Source organism: Mya arenaria, chromosome 7, assembly GCF_026914265.1.
Source record: "Mya arenaria isolate MELC-2E11 chromosome 7, ASM2691426v1".
In the NCBI taxonomy this organism is placed as follows: domain Eukaryota; kingdom Metazoa; phylum Mollusca; class Bivalvia; order Myida; family Myidae; genus Mya; species Mya arenaria.
This window is the reverse complement of record NC_069128.1, coordinates 6,005,956-6,025,479: the sequence shown is the minus strand read 5'-3', so window position 1 is coordinate 6,025,479 and position 19,524 is coordinate 6,005,956. Positions and strand designations below refer to the sequence as shown.

General features: G+C 36.3%; 1 protein-coding gene across 1 annotated transcript; it reads left to right on the top strand.

Moving 5' to 3' along the window:
• The first annotated feature begins 516 nt into the window (after nt 1-516).
• LOC128241502 (protein mono-ADP-ribosyltransferase PARP6-like) lies at nt 517-15,415 on the top strand. Its single transcript, XM_052958459.1, has 5 exons — nt 517-656; nt 4,510-4,589; nt 6,870-8,402; nt 8,654-8,833; nt 11,831-15,415. Exons 2-5 carry the CDS (start codon nt 4,558-4,560, stop codon nt 12,222-12,224), a joined length of 2,139 nt encoding a protein of 712 aa, XP_052814419.1. The 5' UTR covers nt 517-656; nt 4,510-4,557; the 3' UTR covers nt 12,225-15,415.
• Nucleotides 15,416-19,524: the final 4,109 nt, after the last annotated feature.

Sequence of the window (19,524 nt, the reverse complement as noted above, 5' to 3'; positions counted from 1 at the left end):
AAAAAAGGTCTCGTTCGCTATGCTCACTCCGCCCATTCTTAATCATTAATATTTTGATTCATGCAACATATCGATTTATTTCTTCAACTTTGTGTTTATTTTAAATACTGGCTAAATATTTATAAATTATTTCGAATATACTAAAGCAACATAATGCGACTATACAGTACTGGTTGAGTTTTGACAGTTTTTTAACAATTACTTTACGAGTTTTGGTTCTAGTAACTTCAAACTTGGCATTAGTAGCGCTGAAATGTCCAGTCTTTACACATTTTCAAGCCAAAAATATCTTATATAAAAAAAATATAAAAAGAAAATAGTTCAATGGAGACGGGAAATTCACATTTCGTCGGAATCCGTAAGGAAGATATTTTATATACGAGTAAAGGGAATTAACTGCGTAGGAATGTGTCGCCTTAAAATATTTTATAGATATAGTTATTTGTTACCTTGTCTTTCTTGTCGACACATTTGCTTGTGCTTAATATTGTTGGTTCCTTCGATTAATGCGCTTCTATTAAAGTAAGCTGGGAGTCAAAGATATTGCTCAACAAACAGAAACGAAACTAGAGCGAATAGAAGAAGAAATAGTCATAAACTTTACTTTAAGGCACTTAGGTCATTCGATTGCAACAGAGCAGTTGCAAATACATTAGGTAAACTTGTTAATGTTATTGTGTTTGCTTTTTTAAATACTTGTTTCTTTCTTTACCTGTCTCCAGGTGTCTGGAACATTTCGTACATTGAATTACGGACACTACGGACCATGGACATTACGGACCAGACACTACGGACCAGATTTAGGGACATTACGGACCAGATTTAGGGACATTACGGACCAGATTTAGAAATTTACGGACCAGATTTAGAAACTTACGGATCATGATTTAAACACATTTTTTTTTAATTATTCACTCATTAGTTTTTAATTTGTTAATAAATATTGAATATGAGTGCTCAGTATGACGTTATATCTTCCATAAAACTGTGAAAAATCGCGTGAAGTTCGAATAGATCGGCAGTTAAATCAGTTAAAAGCAACAGAAGATATATGTTCCAAAACAGTTTATTTACCAAAATAAATCGAGCACATATAAGAACACGTGGGTGATACTGGCGGCTGCGGACATCTGGCTAACCTCAAGAACACTGTCTGTTGTTGGCAGTCGCATGATGTGGTCGGGTGGTCGGACGTCGCTGTGGTTGATCGTCTCGTCCTATAATGTTAAAATGTTTTAAACACAAGCTATTGGTTCATCAGTTTTAACCATTTCTGAAACTAAAATTTGTCGAAATTTGAAATCTATGTTAGTTACATGTTTACCAAGTTCATCATCCTATCTCATAAGAAAACTGTAACATACCTGGACTTCCATAGACTCTTCTGGTCGAGTTTCATCATTACACGTGATGCACGTGAACTCTAACTCGGTCCCATCCACGTTCGCAGCATCATACTGGGCAATGGATATACCGGTACCACAGCGTAGATGTTGCCAACGTTCACATATGTCGCATTCCACGGCGCGGTGGTTTGCATAAACACCTCTAGACCAGTGGATACAACGAGTGCAAGGCATACTTATAGATTTTTTCAGTTTTATGGCAGAGGAAATTTTGAGGATGGTTATATCTATTCGGCGAGCACGCTACGTTTTACAACATATCGTCTTTAATCGTAGCGTGGGTGCTTTGGACTGTATATATATAAATATTCCTACACAGTATGTATAAATCTCTGGTTAAAAATTCAATATTTAAATAATAACTTAAGAATCTATCACATACGCATTAAAATCAAACACTTCAAATACATCATATACAAACATTTTAGGCTCAGCCTACATTTTAAAAAAGATGTCTAAATTTTAAAATTCTTTACAATAGTAAGTGTTTATATATACAACGTATCCTTGGCATTATAACAACTAGCTAGTGAGAAATTTTATTTATTTTTTTAAATGACAGATTTCTCACTAGTTAGTTTCCTAGTATGTAAACCTCAACTCTTGCTTTATATTAAATAAACGATGTGTGTTTGTTGCAATTCTTGCAAACTGATTTTTAAAACTGGGAACTTCTTTTGCCTTAATTAGTTATAATTGTACCCGTAATTATCGGCGGTATATTACAAAAGAAACAAACATAACAATGACAACCTTTAATTGGCAATCATAAAAGTGTGAAAACCCATTGTAACGGCGCACTTTCAATTAAATCAGATGAAACGGAAAACAAACAAATATGACTATTCAAAGTTTATTTCAGAAAGCAATCGATCACATATGAAAACATTAATATTCACATTTACAATTAGAAGATAAACACATATTACGTTCATTATTATTCATTATTATTCGAATTATCATTATACTTTATTAAAAATATATTGATGTTTAACATTGGAATTTCATGGGATTTTTCAGTTACATTAAAGATAATTGTCATACTGAGCACTAATATTCAAGTATTTATTAACAAATTTCAGACCAATGAGTGAATAATTAAAAAAACAAATGTTTAAAAACAATATAAATCATGGTCCGTAAATTTCTAAATCTGGTCCGTAATGTCCCTAAATCTGGTCCGTAGTGTCTGGTCCGTAATGTCCATGGTCCGTAGTGTCCGTGACCCCGTACATTGCCCTATTGGCAGCCTGGTGCTAGTTTAGTCAGTGTCAAAGAAAAGCCTCTGTCACTCAATGGCCGCTTCCCACTGCTTCCATGAAAAATTCGAAATGCTGAACTGCCTGCATTGGAATCGCAAGCATCGACATTGCAATGGCATAGCCAGTGAACGAGGTTGGATCGTATTGAATGTTGAGTGATGCCCGATGGTGTGCATTTTTCAAGCATGACAATTACTGTCTCATAAGAACAGTTTGCGTACTGATAAGAACGGTTTGCGTTTTGATAAGAGCGCTGTGAGATTGCCGTGTGGTCACCTGCAGCGCAGTTAGGTCTCCTACATTTAATTTATGCCACAGATTGGCTTAGGAGCGCAAAGAGGTCGCAGAGGGAAAGCAATGGTCAATTATGGTAATTGGTGGTGCTTGCACAACAACAGTACAGCGTTTTCTGAGATGGCGCTGCGTCTCTTTCGTGCTTATAAGGAGCATCTACAGCGCTTAAAATGAGTTTGATTTTTCTTAATGCACTCTTCAACAGTTGTACAGAGCTGCCATGGCGATCATTGCACTACCAATGCACATCTACAACCCCAATCAATGTTTGCATGACAATAAACCAAACAATAAGATAATATAAAGAAATGATATATATGCAAATAAACATTCACTTTTCTTTACCGTGACTGATGTGCAACAGCAAGTGGGGCTGCTGATTGCCTATAAGCATGTCCAGGATGATGCAGACGCTGTGGATCTCATTCTTGCTCCTGTTTGAGGTGGGCACTTATCTTTCCCTACCTTCGTCAATTTTCTATCACTTTTGGTGGCCATGGTCTCAAGTGTTCATGAGCAAATGGAAGAACTTCAAGAATGGAGAACTGATGGAGATATCCGTTTTATAGGTACCGTAGTTTAAAACAACATACCGTCGGCGCAGTGAATGTGAAATGCATATGAAGATTTGAGCACGCAGTCCATCGCTTACTAGATATCCGTATGAACGCAGTAGAATGCAATGGAGCTCTGTAGAACTCTGACATCGCCATCTTCATGAAAAATATGAATTTTTCCAGCCATCTCATGGCGCTCTGGGAAATTTAACAAAGCAGTGCAGTCGCAGTGGCATCGCGGCTAGGTGTGACAGGGGTTTAAGATATATTTAGTTAAAAATTGGAGGTTAAGTAGGCCCGCTGTTTGACTGAACAATGTCTGACAAATCCTTGTCGGGTTACCAAATGATTAGAATTTAGATTAAGGTTTGGTAGTCTGGGATCTGAAGATGAAAGCTGCCGCGAAATCTATTGATTTACCTATGATGCTTGTGATGACCATTTTATATCCAATATATCACAAATGCGTGCACATAAAAACACGTGATCTGATCTTTTGTCAGCAGTCTTATATCACTGATTTTCAGACATTAACATGTAACAAATTGGCTGATTTCCAAGACAAATCATTACAAAGTTATCAAAACGATCAATCTGTGAGAGTGTAATTTTAATATATATATATATATATATATAAAATTCACGCAAAAACATTCTGATCATGATGTTACGCCCTCAGAAGGAGATAAAAACAATCGTAGAAAGGAATTCTGAAATTTGTTGATAGAAAAAGAAAATCATATATTATATATTCAAATCCATATGAACATAAAAGTGACTACTATTATTGATCACAAGTGACACAATACGCTTTTAGATGTTTGTTTTTTTTGTCTTACATTTCTTAAAATTTTACATACCAAGCATCATATTGGAGGATTTCCTTCGTGTCTTTGTTTTAAATCTACTGTACTGCCAGTACATGTACATGTTCACAATTTTAGGCATTTTTGTTGATTTTTCTGGAAAAAAATAATTATGTTTTTCCAGATCAGATGAAGAGATGTTACATTGATAGACAAACTACAGCAAACAGACATGGATGAGTTAAGACCCCCGCCAGTTGAGAGGTATTTAAGAAATATATTGTCTTCATGTGTTGAAAATGATACCAAATGTTATAATAGGTAGATCGCAGTTATTCTACCGAGAATGCAATAAAGAAATAATGCACACACATCATAAGCACCAGCCAATCAGCCTCGGAAAGCATGACCGAGGCGTTGGCCATATGGCCCAATGTGGTGTGTTATATTTCTTATACCATAAACCATCAATATTTTTAAAGCTCTTTTAGTGTGGTTTTATTTAACAAAGCAAAATAGTGTTTATTTGCTATGATTTTTTGCCATTGTGAAAATCGCAAGCCGCACTTAACAGATTTATGATGTAAGTGGTCCATATAGACCGCTGACATAATAAAACTTGCTTTTCATTAAAATACAGTGAAATAAAGAGGAGGGACTTAATTTTGTAAGGATTAATATTTAAAATTATTGCCTGCATAATATATCACTAATAAATGGACTTGGAATAAATTGTTTCAGGTTACATATGTATGTGTTCTTAAACATAATATTGAATGTCTGATTTTTTTTGGTGTAATTTACTGCCTTTTAATATATATATATCAGTACAGTTTTAAATTCTCAACATAGACAAAATATCTTTGTATTTTGATAGCATATACATATATTCAGAAGCAATAATGCGCACACACACACGCACGCACGCACACACGCACACACACACACACACACACTAAACAAAACCTCATTTATATTAACAAGACTAACTCTTCCACCGCATAATGTATAAATAAAAAGGTGAAAACATGTATATTTGCCATTATATTTGCTATTTCGTTCTGATTTTGTATTTTTCCCAATCTCAACTTTATTTCCCAATTTGCAAGGCACAGGCTATATAAATATTTCAAAAAAAGTCACTGAATGCTTATGAGCTAAAGTAAAATGCAGTACCTGGTTTGGTTTGTTTCAAAGAGGTTGTGGCAGTCTGGTTTAAGGAATTAAGCATTGATCATCAGTTTATTAATTGCAGAACAAAATTGTTTTAATATTTAAATACTTCCATTAAATAATTTGAGTAATGCATCAGTACAAACTGTAGGCAAACCTAGATAAGTTGGCTTTATTTTAATGTTTGAAAAAAATCTACTGCCTTAGTTACTGTTTTAACTCAGAATGCAGCTCATTGTCAAAAAAACAAATGCACTTTGATTTCAAGATTATTTAAAAAAAAATGAGAAATACTGAATTTCATTGCAAAAGAAACATTGTTTCACACACATTTTTGGGTAAAATTTATGATATGATTATAAATACATACAATAACAAACTATAGCAAATATTAGGCAGTTGATCCCTAATACCACTTCAATTAAACATACATGTACCGTAAAATTCCTAACAATTTAGTCCAATTTGTGGTGTTCAACTTCTTCACAGGATGATACAATAATTTTTATTAATTTTGCTTAGACTTTTATAGATTTGGCTAAAACTGCATTTGTACTTACAATGAAATAAAATGCAACATAGCAGGGCTTCCGTTAAAGGACGTAACATTTGGAAGTACAATGTATATTTCTCCCTAGAAATTGGTTAAAACTTCCAATATTGATTCCTTGGAAGTACAAAAACTTCCATAATTTTGAAGAAAACTTGAAAGCTTGTAAGTTCAGAATATCAAAACCTCTGGTGTCAATATTAATTTAATGGTCACAATTACAATCAGCCTTGAAGTGAAATGAATTATTAAAATATAAATCTGTGAATTTGGCAAGTTATAGTTCCAAATTATTTAATTTTTAACATACTAGTTTAAAAATAGTCGAAAACAATATTGTATTCGGAAAACTTCCACATTTTCGGTAAAAAAATTCCAATATGAATGGACAGGAAGTTTATACTTCCAGTTTAAATTCTTTAAGATGCACTCTTACTCCCAAATGAGATTTACCACAATTAATACAATTGTTATGATATACCAAAAAGGATGAATACATGTCAAAAACATGGTTCGGGTTCTTAACGAAGCATACCCAGTTAGATCTGAGAACAAGGTGCAGAAAACATGTTATTCCTACCCTATGAGACAATAGTTGATCACACTGAATCTGCACTCACCAAGCATTTAATAATTTTGCGTAATTTCAGCATTTAAAAACTTTGTTACAATCTTTTTATCAGTTATTAATATTTTCCATGAATACATTATTTAGTAGTTAAAGGTGTTTCACTCAAAATATATGTTTGTTAAACATGACATGTTGTGTTTTTATTTTGAATAAGGGCGTCACTTTAATGGAAGCTCTGATGTGTTTTCAGGTCGGATAGCTGTGCTTCAGGCGCTTCACTGTATACAGATGCCTTGGAGGAAATGCCGGCAGAAAATTACCTCGTTCCCACCCATCGCGATCATGATGATGATGATGATGGTGGTAGCGAAGTTGCATACTCCGATGATGATCATGACGATCAGTATGCTTCGCAGGAAGCGGTAATGCACCCATATTTGTATCGAGACATGGATAACCTGATTTTTCTGTACGGTGAAAACGTGCTTCAGTATCGATTGTTCGAATCGATTGATGAAATTGACATAGAGTTACATGTTCCATTGTCATTTTTGGAAGAGGTGATCGCTGATGCATGGAAAGTGAATAAATACGAGCCACTGATTATACGACTTCATTTATCTCTTTCCCAATACATAGAGTCAGTGACTGTACCAAATATAGAGGTATTTCAACCTTCGAAAAAGGAAGGGTTTGGATTCGGAAGTCAGGTTCGGAAATTTTTGGAGACTTTTCTAGTGCATGAATGGAAAAACATACAACAAGAATATCTAAAGAGTTTGAAGCGGGAAGAGACATTAAAGAAATCGACAACGTTTCCAGTGACAGAGAAAGCTAAAATGGAGCATGAGGTTAATGATGAAGATGTTGCGAGATTAGCTGAGATGGGTTTCCCAATTGTATTGGCAAGGAACGCGTTGCTGATAACCCATGGAAGTGTTAAGGAAGCATCAAACCTGCTGGTATATAACCCTGAAACTTGTACTGACATTAATGTGAGGATAGAACAGCTGTATAAGAAACCGGGTGAATCTAAAGAATTGGAAGATGATAGCTCTGAAGGCAAGGCGACCAGTGGACATTCAACCCCTGAGGTAGATCAACATGGAGATAAAAAGCCTAAACTGGGGCGGCAACACTCCCATCCGGCAATACTGTTAAAGTTGAAGAAGATGCTACCGACATTAAAGAGAGCAACCAGTATAATGCCGGAATTAGAAATTGGTCGTCAGATTGAGGACCTAAACTTAATGCCTTTGACATTAGACGGTAAAAATGCCAAGAATATACCGAGCATATCAGATGGTCTGCTCGTACAAGTTTTCCGATATGTGCGTCAGCGTATTCCGACGATGAATGAATACTGTGTGGTATGTGATGAACTGCATATTTTCCAAAGCAGCGCAATGTTGAAACCAGCTGTGTGCAATCGGGAGCTCTGTGTGTTTGCCTTCCAAACCCTTGGTGTAATGGCTGACGCAGCCGAAGATATTGCAACTGGAGCCGAGGTTGTGGATCTATTAATAAACATGACAAAATTCGCGGCAAAGTCAAATCGCAGAGAAATAATTTTCGATCCATACCCAACGGTTGTGCATCCAAAAGTCAACATCAACCTCCTGTTCAACCCGAAAAATAAGGACTTTAATGCAGTTGAAAAGGTGGTCAATGATATGCCACCCATGCAAGAAATGGTTGCCATTACTGCGTTATTAAGGCAGAAACTCAACAATCGCAACCCTGCAGTGTACCCCCTAATACAGTGGATTATCAATAGTAACAGGTTAGTGTTCCCCCTCATACAGTGGATTACTGATAGTACCGGCTTAGTTTATAATGAGCTAGGGATAAAAATGTTTTTCTTATTATAATTTAAATGTTTATAAATAATAGATATGTATTGTGTTTTATCATAATGAAAAAACAACAAATTTTCACCATAGCTGTCCGATACTGCCACCTCTGTTTGTATCTATTTCACTAACATGTGTACACAATTTGAAGCTGGTGGAAATATAGCTTAAAACATTCCAGGTCCCATATTGTGAAGCTTCCTGTGGAGCGACAACTCAAGTTCATGGTTACACCGCACCAATTCCTGCTTATCTCGAGCCCCCCGGCTAAAGAAGTCATTTTTCAGCAAGCGAAACAGAACCATGGCAGCACCTTCGCCTTCCACGGCTCTTCTATTGAAAACTGGCACTCTATCATAAGGTGATTATTAGGTTTTAAAAATCGATTTTAACACACTTGATAATTGGTAATTATCATTCGAGTCGTTTTGATCAATTTTTACCTTCATCTTGAAAATATTCTCTAAATTCACTCTCATTTTAAAGTATTTTTTTAAATTCACCTTCATTTGAAAATATTTTTTAAATTCACCTTCATTTGGAAATACTCTTTAAACTCACCTTCATTTTTGAAATTACCCTTTAAATTCACATTTATTTTGAAATTAATCTTTAAATTCACCTTCATTTTAAAATTACTATTTAAATTCACATTCATTTTGAAATTACTATTTAAATTCCCATAATTGGAATTGGAGCTATAATTGGGTAATGACTAATGACTGGATTTTGTAAAGTTTAAATGGTAAACCACCATGTTCATTTTGATAAAAGTTCCTAATATTATACAATAATTATATTTATCATATTGAAGATATTATTGCCAAATTTTGGGACTTTAAAGCTGCACTCTCACAGATGTACCATTTTTACATTTTTATGCCCCCCTTCGAAGAAGAGGGGTAACATTGCTTTGCACAGGCATGTCCGTATGTCAGTCTGTCCGTCGGTCCGTCAGTAGACCAAAGCTTGTCCGAGTGATAACTCAACAATTCCTGGACGTATGGTCATCAAACTTGACATGAAGGTTGGGCCTGACCAGTAGATGACCCCTATTGATTTTAGGGCTCATCAGGTCAAAGGTCAAGGTCACAGTGACCTTTAATGGTAAAATAATTTTAAAGATTGTCCGAGTGATAACTCAACAATGCCTAGACCTATGGTCATCAAACTTGATATGGAAGTTGGGCCTGACCATTAGATGACCCCTATTGTTTTTGGGGGTCATCGGGTCAAAGGTCAAGGTCATAGTGACATTGAATGGTAAAAGGTTGTCCGAGTGATAACTCAACAATGCCTGCACCCATGGCCCTCATAATTGACTTGGAGGTTGGGCCTGACCAGTAGATGAACCCCATTGTTTTTGGGGGTCATCGGGCCAAAGGTCAAGGTCACAGTGACCTTGAATGGTAAAAGGTTGTTCATGTGATAACTCGACAATGCCTACACCCATGGCCCTCAAACTTGACTTGGAGGTTGGGCCAGACCAGTAAATGACCCCAATTGTTTTTGGGGGTCATCGGGCCAAAGGTCAAGGTCACAGTGACCTTGAATGGTAAAAGGTTGTCCGTGTGATTACTCGACAATGCCTGCACCTATGGCCCTCAAACTTGTCTTGGAGGTTGGGCCTGACCAGTAGATGACCGCTATTGTTTTTGGGGGTCATCGGGCCAAAGGTCAAGGTCACAGTGACCTTGAATGGTAAAAGGTTGTCTGAGTGATAACTCGACAATGCCTGAACCCACGGCCATCAAACTTGAATTGGAGGTTGGGCCTGACCAGTAGATGGCCCCTATTGATTTTAGGGGTCATCGGGCCAAAGGTCAAGGTAACAGTGACTTTGAATGGTAAAAGGTTGCACGAGTGATAACTCAACAATGCCTGCGCCCATGGCCCTCAAACTTGACTTGGAGGTTGGGCCTTACCAGTAGATGACCCCTATTGATTTAACGGGTCAGAGGTCAAGGTCACATTGACCTTGAAAGCAAACTCGACAATTCCTGGACCTATGGTCATCAAACTTGACATGAAGGTTGGGCCTGACCAGTAGATGACCCCTCTTGACTTTGGGGGTCATCAGGCCAAGGTCAAGGTCACAGTAACCTTTAACGCAAAAAAGTTAACAAATCTTCTCCCAGTGATATCTCAACAATGCCTGAATCTATAATCATCAAACTTGACATGAAAGTTGGGCCTGACCAGGAGATGACCCTTATTGATTTTAGGAGTCATTGGGTCAAAGGTCAGGTTCACAGTGACCTTGAATGCGAAAATGTTTCAAGTGATAATTGGACAATGCCTGCACCCATGGCCCTCAAACTTGACTCGGAGTTGTGTCTGACCTGTAGATGACCCCTTATGATTTAAGGGGTCATTGGATCAAAGGTCAAGGCTACAGTGACCTTGAACGAAAAATGCTTGTCTGTGTGATAACTTGTCAATGCCTGCACCCATGGCCCTCAAACTTAACATTTAGATTTTTGGTGACCAGCTGATGACTACTATGGATTTTGAGGTCAAAGGTCATGGTCATAACACACTCTATCCTCAAACTTTGAATGGTCATAATCTTAAAACTGCCTCAACGGCATACAATGTTAGCGGCAAATCAGCTGTCATTTCGGTCCATGCATATTTCATTCAATTGTCCATATAATCCTGACAACATGGCGCTCAGGGGGGGCATAATGTTTGACAAACATCTCTTGTTTTTCTTGAAAAGGGCAATTTTTTGTGTAAATATCTGCAAACCAATGATATAAGATTGCTGACAAAAACTCAGATAGTAGCTTATCACATTTTATGGCTTTAACCGTTACTAACGGTATTAGAAAAATGCATAAAACATCATTTTTTGAAATCTGGGATCTAATATTTTGTCAGCAGTCTATATAAATGGTTTCCATGGATTCAAAGATGGTTTCATTCCAAGACAAAAAATAAAAAGGTGTTGTTGTTCAATCTGTGAGGGTGCAGCCTTAAAACAATTGATTTTTCGAAAATACTTGATGATCATAATGTCCCTAGATTCAATCATACATGCAGCCGCCATGTATATGCAAAATCTTCATGAAACTTGATAGAAAGTATGTCATGTTAAGGTCAAGGTCAATTTTCATGCTCACCCAAAAAGTAGGTCATTATGTCAATATGGGTCATGTGGGATTAAAATGTAGGTCACCATGTCAAATAGATTGAAATGACATTTTTTAGGAAGAACTTTATTTCTTTTTACAGAGATCATTTGATAAATACCTGAACAATTGTAAACTACACTGTACCAACTTCTTTAAACTACAATATATTACTGTACTAACACAAAATGAAATTCTAAACGCTTTCATTTTCAATCTTTCAGGCAGGGTTTGGTGAATGCGTCGGGAACCAAAATGCAGGTGAACGGAGCTGCATACGGCAAGGGGATTTACCTAAGTCCCCATATCTCCACATCCATGGGCTACTCCAGGATGGGCTATGGATCCATCAATGTAAAAAAGGGCCATCAGCAGCCGATGGTCTCGGAACGAAGGTTCTTGTGCGGGGACAATATTAGGTGTATAGCGATATGTGAAGTGGTCACGTCGAAGGATTTGAAGAAGAACAATGCAATCTGGGTGTGCCCAGACCAAAACCATGTATGTACAAGGTTCTTCTTCGTATATGAGGATGGGCAGGTCAGCGATTCAAGCATTGACACTCAGGACCAGAAGATACTTAATCAGATTAAGGAGGCTTGTGACCTTAAATACTGACATTGGGATATGTTTGACCTTTAGTTTGAGGTTATATGCTGATATTGGGTGGCATGTGAACTTAAATGCTGAAGTGGTGGCATGTGACCTTAAATGCTGAGATCTGGAGATGTTTGACCTTGAATGTTGGGAATGGGTGGCATGTCACCTTGAATGTTGGGAATGGGTGGCATGTCACCTTGAATGTTGAGAATGAGTGGCATGTCACCTTGAATGTTGGGAATGGGTGGCATGTCACCTTGAATGTTGGGAATGGGTGGCATGTCACCTTGAATGTTGGGAATGGGTGGCATGTCACCTTGAATGTTGGGAATGGGTGGCATGTCACCTTGAATGTTGAGAATGGGTGGCATGTCACCTTGAATGTTGAGAATGGGTGGCATGTCACCTTGAATGTTGAGATTGGGTGGTATGTGAGCTTTAATGCTGATATTGGGTGGCATGTGAGCTTTAATGCTGATATTGGGTGGCATGTGAGCTTTAATGCTGAGATTGGGTGGCATGTGAGCTTTAATGCTGATATTGGGTGGCATACAATCTTGAATGCTGAGATTTGGACACATGTCACCTACAGGTGTAACCTACATGACCTGTTTTTAAATGACAATTTTGTGTTGCCTGTCTGTTCTGTGTTGTTTTTTTCAAAGTCAAAATGTTTGAAGTTGTTATATTGATACATGGCAAACTTTGCAATCAGACCATCCAATTCAATTCTAAATTAAACATAAGGTTCCTATTTCATGTTTAACGTAAAATAAGTACCATATGAAATAACCAATTATTGTTATAAATTAAAATGACCATGATAGGTAATGAAATTATATAAGAATACTTATCATCCAGGTGGTCTATGCCTGGAAGTATCACACAACAGTAAATTATAGAAGGTTCTGATAGCTTTTGGCTTAATTTGAAGCTGCACTCTCATAGATTGTCAGTATTGACACCTTCTAAAAAAGTTGTCTCAGAATCGGCTGATTTGGACATCAGTGCCTTCTATTCAGTCATGTTAGGTCATTCACAATAGAACAACACTGAAATGTTAGGTAAAACTGCCGAAAAATATCATTTTTCTTGAAGCGGTAGTAACTCTTTTAGCCATTATGCATCTATTTTCGAACATAAATATGATAAGTTGCGATCTGATCTTTTATCAGCAGTCTTATATCACTGGTTTCCAGACATTTATGCAAAAAATATAAATAATTATATAAATATAAAACAGTAGTTAAAACAATCAATCTGTGAGAGTGCAGCTTTAATACCAAGAAACTTATATGTACATACACATTAAATTTACCAGTATTATGTTGATCCATACACATAGAGGTTCAACTTCTCTCTGTATTCAAAATTATGCTATATTTTTTGACTAGCATATAAATTAATTTATATTTTATTATATGCTTCATGTGTGTTTGAGGACATTTATCAGTGAAATAGATAGTATATTTCACTGTTTCAAAGCATATTTTCACTGTTTCCAAATATATTTCACTATTTCAAAGTTATGTTCACATTCGATTCAGCATATTTTTCTGAAAAACTGCAATGAAATGTCATTTTATAGCATTTATTTTATAGCTTTTTTATGCATTTATTAATGAAAAAATTTGTTGGTTTGAATTATTTCACATTGGGAACACAAATAATTTTTTCACTTGTGGCTACACCAATCATGAAATATAGCTTTTGGTGTTCACTGGGTCAAATATATAACGATATCAAACTGAAACAAACAATCCTTTCTGTGTCGCCTTAAACTAATACTAAACAAACATCTAATTGGTGGCCTTACATTTTTCTGAATTAAGTACCAACAATAATTAAGCTCCTATAGTCATACATGTATACGTATTGGTACCTGGGCATACAACTTTCATCACGAGGTTATTCAAATCATAAGATAATCTTTAAATGATAGCCACTGAAACCAAACGTTGCATTGGGCGTGATAGAATATGCAACACCAATGAACATAATCAGGTGGCGGGTAATAAAAGCTTTATTTTTTATTTAACCATATTCAAAACAGAAAATTTCAATGAAACTGACTGTTTACAATTGCTTATAATGACAATTCTAGCTTGATGAACTATTTTTTGGTTTGGAAGTTTTAATAAAAGTAGGTTGATGACTTGTCCAGACAATAACTTGTGTATTTTTTTATCCAATCATGGTGAAACTTGGTGAGTGTTTGGGGCATAATTATGACTCTGTCAAGTTCTATTGTTGGGGTAAGCTGCATCATTAAATCCAGATTTATGATCCTTTTACATTAAAAAATAGTAAGTTTATGTCTTGTACAGATAACCAGTATTTATAACCTAACCATGATGAAGCTTGGTGAGAATGTTTTCTTATGCAATCATCACCTAACTTGGGCCCAATTTCTCAAAACCTCTTAAGTCCTTTAAAACAGGATTAAGCTAAGCAAGCTATTTTTGTTTTTCAATTATTTGCGTAATATTAACTTCTTTAAGAACTTTTTATACTTAAGATATAAGGAATTAAATTTATGAAAATCACAATAAACCATTTTCCGTTCATAAAAGCCACTGAAGCCTGTTAAGCTTAAGAAGTTTCGAGAAAAGGGGGCCTGGTCACAATGTTTAAAAGCATAATACCTTGTGATGGCATGATTCACTCTTGAGTTTAATGGCCCATAAATTGTCAGAATTGGATCAAATTTACATTGTCTGCTCTAGATTTGAGCATTAGTTATCCAATCCTTACCAATATTTGCCAATTTGTGTATTGGAATAACTCGACCAAGTTTAATCAACTTCCATATCATGTTATAAACTCTAAGAGTTAATGCCACCGATTTTTTTTTTAAATTGACAAAACTAACTTTGTCCTTTCTAATAACACAATGCTCATCAGTCCTACTCCCATTTAATGATTATCAAAATAATTTACCATTTAAAAAAGTGGATGCTAAAAGCAGACAACATTCAATTTACAGAATGTTTTATGTTGTGAAATTCTTAATATGGGCCACCTTTACAACACATATTTGTATAATATAAATATTATTGTTTGTTATGTTTTTATTTCAATTTTATTCCATCTTTGTGATACCACTTCATTGCAAATCCTGTTATGTGATTAGTTATTTATGTTTTAATATGGACTTTTTAAAACATATTTTTACAATCATTATATAAAATAAAAATGACAAAGAAAAATGTTTTGTTTGAATTAATGAGATTTTACATGACTGTATACATAAGATTGTGAGCAGTAAGAAAAAGAGTTAAATTGGCAAAAACATCACCATATCACAATATTTCATCAGCATATCGTGATATGTCACTATATTTCACCAGTGATGGATCATCATATTTGACAAGTCTTTTATGATATATCATCATATTTCACCAATGTGTCATGATATATCACCATATTTCACGAGCGCATCATGATATATCACCATATTTCATGAGCGCATCATGATATATCACCATATTTCACCAGCGCATCATGATATATCACCATATTTCACCAGTGTATCACAATGTTTCACCATGTTTCACCAGCGCATCATGATATATCACCATATTTCACCAGCGCATCATGATATATCACCATATTTCACCAGCGCATCATGATATATCACCATATTTCACCAGCGCATCATGATGTATCACCATATTTCACCAGTGTATCACAATGTTTCACCATGTTTCACCAGCACATCATGATATATCACCATATTTCACCAGCGCATCATGATGTATCACCATATTTCACCAGTGTATCACCATATTTCACCAGCGCATCATGATGTATCACCATATTTCACCAGTGTATCACCATATTTCACCAGCGCATCATGATATATCACCATATTTCACCAGCACATCATGATATATCCCCATATTTCACCAGCACATCATGATATATCACCATATTTCACCAGTGTATCACCATATTTCACCAGCGCATCATGATGTATCACCATATTTCACCAGTGTATCACAATGTTTCACCATATTTCACCAGCACATCATGATATATCACCATATTTCACCAGCGCATCATGATATATCACCATATTTCACCAGTGTATCACAATGTTTCACCATGTTTCACCAGCACATCATGATGTATCACCATATTTCACCAGCGCATCATGATGTATCACCATATTTCACCAGTGTATCATGATATATCACCATATTTCACCAGCACATCATGATGTATCACCATATTTCACCAGCGCATCATGATGTATCACCATATTTCACCAGCACATCATGATGTATCACCATATTTCACCAGCGCATCATGATATATCACCATATTTCACCAGCGCATCATGATGTATCACCATATTTCACCAGCGCATCATGATGTATTACCATATTTCACCAGCGTATCATGATGTATCACCATATTTCACCAGCACATCATGATATATCACCATATTTCACCAGCGCATCATGATATATCACCATATTTCACCAGCGCATCATGATGTATCACCATATTTCACCAGCGCATCATGATGTATCACCATATTTCACCAGCACATCATGATGTATCACCATATTTCACCAGCGCATCATGATATATCACCATATTTCACCAGCACATCATGATGTATCACCATATTTCACCAGCACATCATGATATATCACCATATTTCACCAGCACATCATGATATATCACCATATTTCACCAGCACATCATGATGTATCACCATATTTCACCAGCGCATCATGATGTATCACCATATTTCACCAGCACATCATGATATATCACCATATTTCACTAGCGCATCATGATGTATCACCATATTTCACCAGCGCATCATGATGTATCACCATATTTCACCAGCACATCATGATGTATCACCATATTTCACCAGCACATCATGATATATCACCATATTTCACCAGCGCATCATGATGTATCACCATATTTCACCAGCACATCATGATGTATCACCATATTTCACCAGCACATCATGATGTATCACCATATTTCACCAGCGCATCATGATGTATCACCATATTTCACCAGCGCATCATGATGTATCACCATATTTCACCAGCGCATCATGATGTATCACCATATTTCACCAGCACATCATGATGTATCACCATATTTCACCAGCGCATCATGATGTATCACCATATTTCACCAGCTCATCATGATGTATCACCATATTTCACCAGCGCATCATGATGTATCACCATATTTCACCAGCACATCATGATATATCACCATATTTCACCAGCACATCATGATGTATCACCATATTTCACCAGCACATCATGATATATCACCATATTTCACCAGCGCATCATGATATATCACCATATTTCACCAGCACATCATGATGTATCACCATATTTCACCAGCGCATCATGATGTATCACCATATTTCACCAGCACATCATGATATATCACCATATTTCACCAGCGCATCATGATGTATCACCATATTTCACCAGCACATCATGATGTATCACCATATTTCACCAGCGTATCATGATGTATCACCATATTTCACCAGCGCATCATGATATATCACCATATTTCACCAGCACATCATGATGTATCACCATATTTCACCAGCGCATCATGATGTATCACCATATTTCACCAGCACATCATGATATATCACCATATTTCACCAGCGCATCATGATATATCACCATATTTCACCAGCACATCATGATGTATCACCATATTTCACCAGCGTATCATGATGTATCACCATATTTCACCAGCACATCATGATATATCACCATATTTCACCAGCGCATCATGATATATCACCATATTTCACCAGCGCATCATGATATATCACCATATTTCACCAGCGTATCATGATGTATTACCATATTTCACCAGCACATCATGATATATCACCATATTTCACCAGCGCATCATGATGTATCACCATATTTCACCAGCGCATCATGATGTATCACCATATTTCACCAGCGTATCATGATGTATCACCATATTTCACCAGCACATCATGATGTATCACCATATTTCACCAGCTCATCATGATGTATCACCATATTTCACCAGCACATCATGATGTATCACCATATTTCACCAGCTCATCATGATGTATCACCATATTTCACCAGCGCATCATGATATATCACCATATTTCACCAGCACATCATGATATATCACCATATTTCACCAGCGCATCATGATGTATCACCATATTTCACCAGCTCATCATGATGTATCACCATATTTCACCAGTGTATCACAATGTTTCACCAGCGCATCATGATATATCACCATATTTCACCAGCGCATCATGATGTATCACCATATTTCACCAGTGTATCACAATGTTTCACCAGCGCATCATGATATATCACCATATTTCACCAGCGCATCATGATGTATCACCATATTTCACCAGCGCATCATGATGTATCACCATATTTCACCAGCGCATCATGATGTATCACCATATTTCACCAGCGCATCATGATGTATCACCATATTTCACCAGTGTATCACAATTTTTCACCATGTTTCACCAATGTGTCATGATATATCACCATATTTCACGAGCGCATCATGATGTATCACCATATTTCACCAGCTCATCATGATGTATCACCATATTTCACCAGTGTATCACAATTTTTCACCATGTTTCACCAATGTGTCATGATATATCACCATATTTCACCAGCGTATCATGATATATCACCATATTTCACCAGCGTATCATGATATATCACCATATTTCACCAGCACATCATGATGTATCACCATATTTCACCAGCGCATCATGATGTATCACCATATTTCACCAGCACATCATGATATATCACCATATTTCACCAGCGCATCATGATATATCACCATATTTCACCAGCGTATCATGATGTATCACCATATTTCACCAGCACATCATGATATATCACCATATTTCACCAGCGCATCATGATATATCACCATATTTCACCAGCGTATCATGATGTATCACCATATTTCACCAGCGCATCATGATGTATCACCATATTTCACCAGTGTATCACAATGTTTCACCATATTTCACCAGCACATCATGATATATCACCATATTTCACCAGCGCATCATGATATATCACCATATTTCACCAGCGTATCATGATATATCACCATATTTCACCAGCACATCATGATATATCACCATATTTCACCAGCACATCATGATATATCACCATATTTCACTAGCACATCATGATGTATCACCATATTTCACCCGCGCATCATGATGTATCACCATATTTCACCCGCGCATCATGATGTATCACCATATTTC

Coding starts and splice junctions, on each gene's coding strand:
- LOC128241502 (XM_052958459.1), top strand. CDS start 4,558: ATGGATGAGTTAAGACCCCCGCCAGTTGAGAG. Junction 8,403..8,653: donor TGGATTATCAATAGTAACAG/GTTAGTGTTCCC, acceptor AAAACATTCCAG/GTCCCATATTGTGAAGCTTC. Junction 8,834..11,830: donor AACTGGCACTCTATCATAAG/GTGATTATTAGG, acceptor TCAATCTTTCAG/GCAGGGTTTGGTGAATGCGT.